The following is an 8335-nucleotide window of genomic DNA, read 5'->3' as shown; positions in this document are numbered from 1 at the left end:
GTCTGGTTAGTCTAAACAAATGTTTCCATGAAGTAGCTGATACACGGATCTTTGTACTGTACATGCCAGGCATGCCACAGAGGAGGGTAGCAAAGCCATCCTGATCAAGGCCAATGATACTGACATTCTCGTCATAGGATTAAGCATCTTTCCCTCACTTCAGGTCCTTGGTCTCCAGCAGCTGTGGGTTGCATTTGGTCATGGTCAGAGTCAAAGGTGGATTGGTGTACATGAACTGTACCGCTGTATTGGACCAGAAAAGACAAAAGGCATACTGTTCTTTCATGCCTTTACTGGTTGCGATACGGTATCCGCCTTTCGCAATAAAGGCAAAAGGTCTGCCTGGCAAACATGGGATATTTGCTCAGAGGTTTCTCCCATCTTCACCAAACTCAGCCAATATCCCATTGAACTTAATGAAGTTTACCTGAAGACACTGGAGCGGTTTGTGGTCCTTATGTATGATCGATCAAGCACAGCTGTTAGTGTGGATGAAGCTAGACTGGACATGTTTGCCCGAACCTCCAACAAGAGCAGCTCTGCTTCAACACACTAAACGTGCTGCGTATCAGGCAGGCTGCCTGAGGGTCAGTCCACCCATGCAGCGTCAGCCAGAATCAGAGAGTTCAGCTGACTGGGGATGGAAGAGGTTTGGTGAAGAATGGCAGATCTTCTGGACAGCCAATTCACCACTTGCAGAGAGTTGCCAAGAACTCACCAAATGTGGCTGCAAATCAGGGTGCAGCGGAAGGTGCAAATGTTTCAAATTAGGTTTTGTCTGCACAGCACTGTGCAGTTTATATTGGTAAAACACACATCTTGGGAACATCTTGGGAACATCTTCACATTTCATGTGTCTGAGTGAGGTATGGATACGGTTCATGGCACTTTTCATGCTTGTATGACGTCCTGATAGATCATTTCACTATCTGCTCCGCTAAGGTGGCGGCCATCTTGAAGAAAACGGTCGCCATCTTGGAAGTTTGAGTGGCTAGCGCCGTTTTCCATAAGAGGGTCCCTTAGAGAGCATTTGTGGCAAATGTCATGCTTGCATCACAAAGTGAACGATTCTTATGAAATTAGCTATTAATCTACTCCGACTATATGCTGTATCTCAAGATCCATAATAGATACAGACATGTACTTGGAACCAAAACATCCGCAACGCCCATCTTTATATTCAACACATTTATGGGTCTTAAAATCAATGCAATTTGAGTTATAAAGGAAAAACCACCTTTTTGGACGGACATCTTGGATTTCGGGGGCTGCCATCTTGAAATTTTGCTTGGCTACCGCTATTTTTGAAAAGAGTGGGATTCGAAGTATATACCAAGTTTCATGCTTGCATCACAAAGTGAACGATTCTTTTGAAATCACCCATTAATCTGCTTAGCTACTGGGGCCTATAGCGGTCCAGGCGCATACCACATAGGCAATGAAGCCTTGATGTTATATGCATATATAAATGTGGTAAGTGGGGTATGGGGTACCGTATGGGGACCACCAGGGGTCCTTGGTAGTTTTGGTTACCAGCAAAATGAACAACGATGTTGCTATTATTTCACCAACTAGATCTGATCCCAATGAGAGAATGTAGAATGATGCAGATGATAGGTTTCACTCTCTCCACTGTTGTGTCCCCACTCCCAGACTCCCCACCAATACAGTTGTAGAATTCTGTGCTAAATCTATGGGGGTCCGGGACACAATGCCTTTTAAATGGGGGTCCACGGCCTATTATGCCTAATATGCATCAATTTGATGGGGCCTTTAACATGAAAATGTTCACTGGTTTGAGAACCATACCATACATACCTTGGGGTATGGTATGGGAGAGAGATGAGAGGATTGGTAATCACATGATGATGAAACCTCATGACTTTGTGTGTGCCTTAACATGGCTGTTGTTAACATGGATTAAAAGCTTCTCATGAATTCATAAAATATGATACATAGGCCAACACCTTTTTGACCAAACAAGTTAAAGTTTGAGTGTGTAAAAGTTTGGAAGATTTTAGATGATCTGTCCTTCATCCTTGCTCATCAATAAAAGTGGTTTCACAACAAAGAGGAGTAAAATTTCCATCAGGCAGAAATGTGCAAAGTCATGCTCTATCATTGTGGTAAACTTGTCTGGGATTGTCTGGGGGTGTGTACATGTGTGTGTGTGTGTGTGTGTGTGTGTGTGTGTGTGTGTGTGTGTGTGTGTGTGTGTGTGGGGGGGGGGGGTCGATATTCCGTAGTACGACGGTGTCGCTGTCCAAAAAGAACTGATCTGCAAGCAAACGACGCGCAGCCAGGCGACGCGTTGATAGCTTGTAGATCAGCTCTTTTTGGCGAGGGCTGTGGGCCTGTGGCTAACGTCACTGCTATCTTATCGCGAGAATTGAACTGGTGTATATAGTCTCAAGCGATCTTGGCACATTTGCATTCCTCATTCAGAGTTCAGACTGCCGTCCGAGGAGATCAAAGCTGAGGTATGTTGTATAATAATGTATTAAACAAAATGCATATTTATAATGTTATGTAGCCTAATGTTATGTGTACCCTAGTTGGCGTTACGTGGCAACTGTATTTCTTTGTTCAGTCTTCAGTGCTCTTAATTCAAACTTATGCGTAAAGCCTAATTTATAGCCAACAACAATTTATTAAGGTAGATCCTATAATAGGCTATGTGGTGTGGTGTATATGTAGATGGCCGTATGTAGGTCTATATATCTATTATAATTATAATGAATGAAAGATTGTAAATCTAGATAAACGGACACCTGTTTGATTTTCACAAAGTGAAACTGAAACGTTTAATTTCGAGGGTGTTTAGATTTTAACACGAAAGCTTGACTTATTCACGGGAACAACAAATGACCATAATTTTGATAGATTATAAACTTTAGACTATGATAAACGTTTTATATTGGTATTTGACAGTTTATTAGGTCAAATTCCAAAGTACACTCAAGCGTAACAATTTCACCTTGACCAGTGAACGCAGGAAGATCGATCATCGAAATAGGCTAATAATCGACTGGGGCTTAGTTTGAAGCCCTACTGGGGCTTTTGTTTAGCAGGTTCATTTGTGGCATTCGGAACATGCAGTTGTGAATTTGTATTCAGACTCGGAGTCACCAATTGTTGATACAATACCTTCTTCTGAGAAGAAATCCTTGCAGTTGCACATGCAATGCAAACTAAAAGTGTATTTGATTTCAAATTTGACCACAGTAGGATGGATATATAATAACTAGCTGCTTATTTGTGTTATTGTGTGAGTGCTTTGTGTTTGCTTTGGCAATGTGAAGTATGTTTTCTCATGCCAATAAACCCCTTTGAATTGAATTTGTCATTGCTGTCTTGCTCTTGCAGTATAGCCAATAACAATACCCCATCAAAAACAAAACTTTCATCCTTTCACACAGTCCTACTGAAGATGGCTGCAGGAAAGGCACACATTGGGAAACTGGCCCCAGACTTCACAGCCACAGCGGTGATGCCAGATGGACAGTTCAAGGACATCAAGCTGTCAGACTACAGAGGTAATGCAAGCAACATCACTGAACCGAGGAAATGCTTTGATCCTGCTTCTGAATCCATGCTTTGGGATCCTCTTGTGGATTGGATTGAATAGGTCACATTTACACTACTAAGGATAACATGAAACACTAGGGCACTGGCCTCCTGTTTTATTGGCATCCCCATTTTGGGCAAATGTTTAAAAACTAGAGCTTCAGGCCGCAGCCCTCACACTTATGTTGCACCACCGGCTGGCTGGTCAAGCCAATTTTAATGTTAAAAATCTTTCAAAAACAGATCCTAAGTTCACGATGCAGCACATTGTTAGCTTGTACATCGTCTAATTTAGCTATTTGTTACATGAGGAAATATATAGGGCTCAAGTGCTTAATAGTGTCTCCTTCCCTTAAAGGGAAGTATGTTGTCTTTTTCTTCTACCCTCTGGACTTCACCTTTGTGTGTCCGACTGAGATCGTCGCTTTCAGTGACGCAGCGGAGGAGTTCAGGAAGATCGACTGTGAGGTCATCGGCGCCTCCGTTGACTCCCACTTCTCCCATTTCGCATGGTATGAATTGGTCACAGCCAGGGGCTTCACAAGGGAGGGAGAAGTGGAACTGACTTACTAGGGCCCAAGGTGGAAGGGGCCTTCTAAGGTTTTTCAAAAAACCTTAGAAGGATTTAAAATATTCAAAGACACAAATTTTCACAATAAAAAAAAAAGAAGCAGATTTACAAGCTCGCAGCGCTGCACCGTGAGCTTGTATATCTGCTATTTTTTAATAGTTGAAGCACAAAATGCCCAGAATTTGGTGAATTTGGTCACAGCGATAGCAAACACCTACTTCTCTGTAATTTTACTGTACATGTTACTCCTACAAAGTACAAACTTTCATTTCTGCGTGTCCGTGTTCTTACAGGATCAACACACCTCGCAAGCAGGGCGGTCTGGGTGCAATGAAGATTCCGCTGGTGGCTGACACGCGGCGCTCCATCTCCACCGACTATGGAGTGCTGAAAGAGGACGAGGGCATCGCCTACAGGTGGGAATGACAATATCACGTGGACAGCTATTAAGCTTAACTTATACTTTATCGCGCAAATACATTATTTTCAAGCTACAATATTTTTACCCCCCTCGAAAATCTGTTATTTGTAGATAGAGAGACAGACCTTAGTAAGGGAAATTCTGTTGTCGTAGCAGCACTGCAGTAAGGATGAAACAAAGATACAAGTAAAGGTAGAGAATAGAGGGCATGCACATGCATAAAGTGAATGGCAAATCCTTTGGCAAAGTGAGTTTAATGTCGTTTAATGCAATCAGATTTGGATGTATGGGCTGTCAAGGCCAGAAAGTATTTTTTTTCCACTCAGTAGTCGTTCCCACATAACTTCCGGTTATGATGATGATGTAACGCGCATATCCTCTATAAGTAGAGAATAAGTGGTAGGGTAACACTAATTAAAATAGGTAGCGAAGTATAAAAGACCACTTAACATGGGCTGGTCCGGTGTGCATAATGAATAAGCATCAGAAGATCAATCACCAATAAAAAGAGCATTTAAACAGACTTCAAGACCTGCAATAAAGACTGACCTAGCTGCCTGCACTTGGACTCACTGTGTTAGCATAGGGTGTGAATCATTTGCAGCTATAAATGTAGGCATTGTGACAAATGACACCACCGTATTGACAAAGTATGAATTAGGCTTTTGATTCCTGCAGTCCCCTTCCCTAAACATTTGGAACAGCAAGGTCACTTAGCTGACTAATCATTCCCTGTGTCTATTGTGTCAACCTGGTAATGAAACAGAGGGCATGGCCAGTGGCCACAAATAATTCAATAACCCTAACCCAGACCTCAGGACCTGGGATGTATATTATAACCCTTGTATCTAACTTCACCTTGTTTTCCCATATAACTGAATGAAGAAAATGTTACTCTGAAAGTGTAAAAATTCACCCATAAGGATTTTGCTGTGTGCCTGGGATTTTTTATCCCCATCACAACACCCACCAATCACCAATCTCTAGGGGAAAAAGTAGATTTACCATTATGTGCTTATAATTTATGTATCCATTTAACACCGGTAATCTGTTGTGAATCTGTGCACACTCATGTTTTAAACAAACAAACAATAAATTGTGATCCATGTGATTTCAGAGGGCTGTTCATCATTGATGACAAGGGCATCTTGAGACAAATCACCATTAATGACCTTCCGGTGGGACGCTCTGTCGAGGAGACCCTGCGTTTGGTCCAGGCCTTTCAGTTCACAGACAAGCATGGAGAAGGTATTGTGCGACTGCCATTGACTGATCTCTTCACACACTGTGGCAATACTAAAAGAAAACATAATCATAGCCATCTTGTGTTTTCTGTGGCCTAAAGACAAGAATGTGTTTAAAGTGGACTCCAAGCTAAAAAAGAGACATTGTAATAATACTATCAACTATAATAATATGCCATACCTCGCCTACACTGCTCTGCAACCTGTTGCGTCATCCACATGACCTCAGCATGTGAGTCTGCCGGTGATTTCATTCGGCTTATTTTCATTCATACAGTGCCAAAGTACTGTATCTCAAATTACAGGTTACTCACAGAGAGTTACAGTAATGCCATCTTGATTATATGGGGCAAAGGCCATACCTGTATGTGCTCACCCAGGTTCAAAGGCTGTTGCACTTATCAGGGTTAAAATTCACTGTGTGTTTGTAAAGAGGAGAGGAAATGTTTAGTGGTTTTGAACTATGGCTTTAAATTCTAAATTATACGGTACCTTCAAGAAATGGTATCATAACTTCAAAATCCGATATTCATGAAGGCACATGCTGTTATAGCTTGTGAGCATTTTTATTTGGCAAATCACGTGAACTTACAAATACATGAATTTATTGTTTTACCATTATACAATGTGCCGCTGCCATTCATCAAATATGTCCACAAAGATTAATTGAAAGTTGTTAGAACATTAAAACATGTTCAGAAGGAGCCCTTTCTTAAATCCAGACCAACAGATTGTTTGTGTGATTTGTGTACAATACAGTACAAGCAACATCCTTTCCAAAACAGTCTGATTGCTTGGCCTTTGGAAGTGCTGCTCGAAAACACAAAAAACAACAAGAATTATGTAATCACTAAGAAGATAATTGATAGTTACAGCCATACTCTTCCACCAAGTGTGAAGTCGATCGATGAATGTTTTCAACATTTGAGATGGACAGACAGACAGACAGACAGACAGACAGACAGACAGACAGACAGACATGATACAAACAAACAATACATGAGACAGACAGACAGACAGACAGACAGACAGACAGACAGACAGACAGACAGACAGACAGACAGACAGACATGATACAGACTGACAGATAGAGAGACATGATACAGACTGACAGACATGATACAGACAGAAGGTAGGCTACATGCAGAGATTCCTTGAATGTCTAGATAGATTGTACGTACGTGTGAGTTGTGTGTTGTGAAACTCGAGTTTTGCTTGTCAGTAAGAATAATGCAATAACATCATATTTATTTATCTTTTCAGTGTGCCCAGCTGGCTGGAAACCAGGAAGTGATACCATCAAGCCTGATGTCAAGAAGAGCAAAGAATTCTTCTCCAAGCAGTAATAATGCTGCGACCACAGTGTGCAGCTTACTGTAGGAGACTATATAGAGATTACAAATCCACTATTGCACAATATTGAAGTAGTCAATCAACCACTGTGCCTGAGGAGAAAAGGGGGTGAAGGAGACAGTTTCAAGCCAACACACTGAGTTTATAGTGGGTATTTTTTTAAAGAAACTGTGCTAAATGTATCATTGTGTTTACACTATCATTTGTGTTTATCTGTTCAGATATAGATCTGTTATCTTACTTCATTCCTTGCTAATGTAAGACCCAAGGTCAGTCGATGAAAGCTTTTCATAGTAATGATGGCTTTTCTTTTTTTATACAGTGGAAGACTGAAATGTCATTTTCATTTAAATAAAGATTATAAAATATAACACAGCATTGTGTCCCCCTCTATTACACATAAAATGTTTCGCATATTTACATATGAATGGTGATGTAGGCAAATTTGTCATATCTCATGGTGGTAACTTATTTGAGATTGACTTGCCCAAAATATCTGCTGGTTTTCTATCTTCAGGACCTCTACCAGGCCTAGGCCTGCCTACTGGTTTTCATAGCCTAATATCTAGGGATAATTTAAGGCCCAGGGTCTCCTTTCCCCTTAGCTGAGAGAGAGAGATGAGACAGCTAGGGACCCCCACACTATGTGTTTTCAGACATTTAAGGACATAAACCCTCAATACTAAGTAAACTTGACCTTTCACTTGGTACTTGATCTGCTCTTTTTTCTATACACGAAACCTCTTCACTGAATATGGCCGATCACACCGCACCACAGATGTGCTGTGCCTGTGAGCTTGTAGATTTTCAGCTAATGCTCTGGAATTCAATGTGCAAGGACATGCATTAGGTCACACTTCTTCCTGGTTTGTTGTTTTGGCAAGACTGCATGGTGAGAAAAAAGACACCCTAAATAATATAAAATAGCCTAATGATGTAATAACATAATATTGAATTACGAATTAAGAACAACAACAACAATATATATATATATATATATATATATATATATATATATATATATATATATAGCCTATATATAGACCTATAGCCTATATATAGACTACTTTCTTCCAGTTGTATAAAAATGATTGAAAAACGATTTGGGGGCACATAACAATCAACTTCATGCATGTAATTTACTTTGGGCGTGAATTCCGAAAATAGCAGTTCTACAAG

General features: G+C 40.7%; 1 protein-coding gene across 1 annotated transcript; it reads left to right on the top strand.

Moving 5' to 3' along the window:
* Positions 1-2406: 2406 nt before the first annotated feature.
* On the top strand, positions 2407-7531 carry prdx1 (peroxiredoxin 1). The gene is made up of 6 exons (XM_080725187.1): positions 2407-2480; positions 3420-3536; positions 3926-4079; positions 4432-4554; positions 5677-5807; positions 7067-7531. Exons 2-6 carry the CDS (start codon positions 3431-3433, stop codon positions 7147-7149), a joined length of 597 nt encoding a protein of 198 aa, XP_080581313.1. The 5' UTR covers positions 2407-2480; positions 3420-3430; the 3' UTR covers positions 7150-7531.
* Positions 7532-8335: the final 804 nt, after the last annotated feature.

The sequence above is a fragment of the Nannobrachium achirus genome (assembly GCF_963921795.1).
Source record: "Nannobrachium achirus genome assembly, chromosome: 5".
NCBI lineage: Eukaryota > Metazoa > Chordata > Actinopteri > Myctophiformes > Myctophidae > Nannobrachium > Nannobrachium achirus.
Note: the sequence above shows the minus strand (reverse complement) of the source record. Positions and strands in the feature narration are given on the sequence as shown.

What these genes read in the sequence shown, in the direction of transcription:
- prdx1 (XM_080725187.1), top strand. Translation starts at nt 3,431, where the DNA reads ATGGCTGCAGGAAAGGCACACATTGGGAAACTGGCCCCAGACTTCACA. An exon ending in CAAGCTGTCAGACTACAGAG is followed by an intron (nt 3,537 to 3,925) that starts GTAATGCAAGCA and finishes CTTCCCTTAAAG; the next exon opens with GGAAGTATGTTGTCTTTTTC. An exon ending in CACTTCTCCCATTTCGCATG is followed by an intron (nt 4,080 to 4,431) that starts GTATGAATTGGT and finishes GTGTTCTTACAG; the next exon opens with GATCAACACACCTCGCAAGC.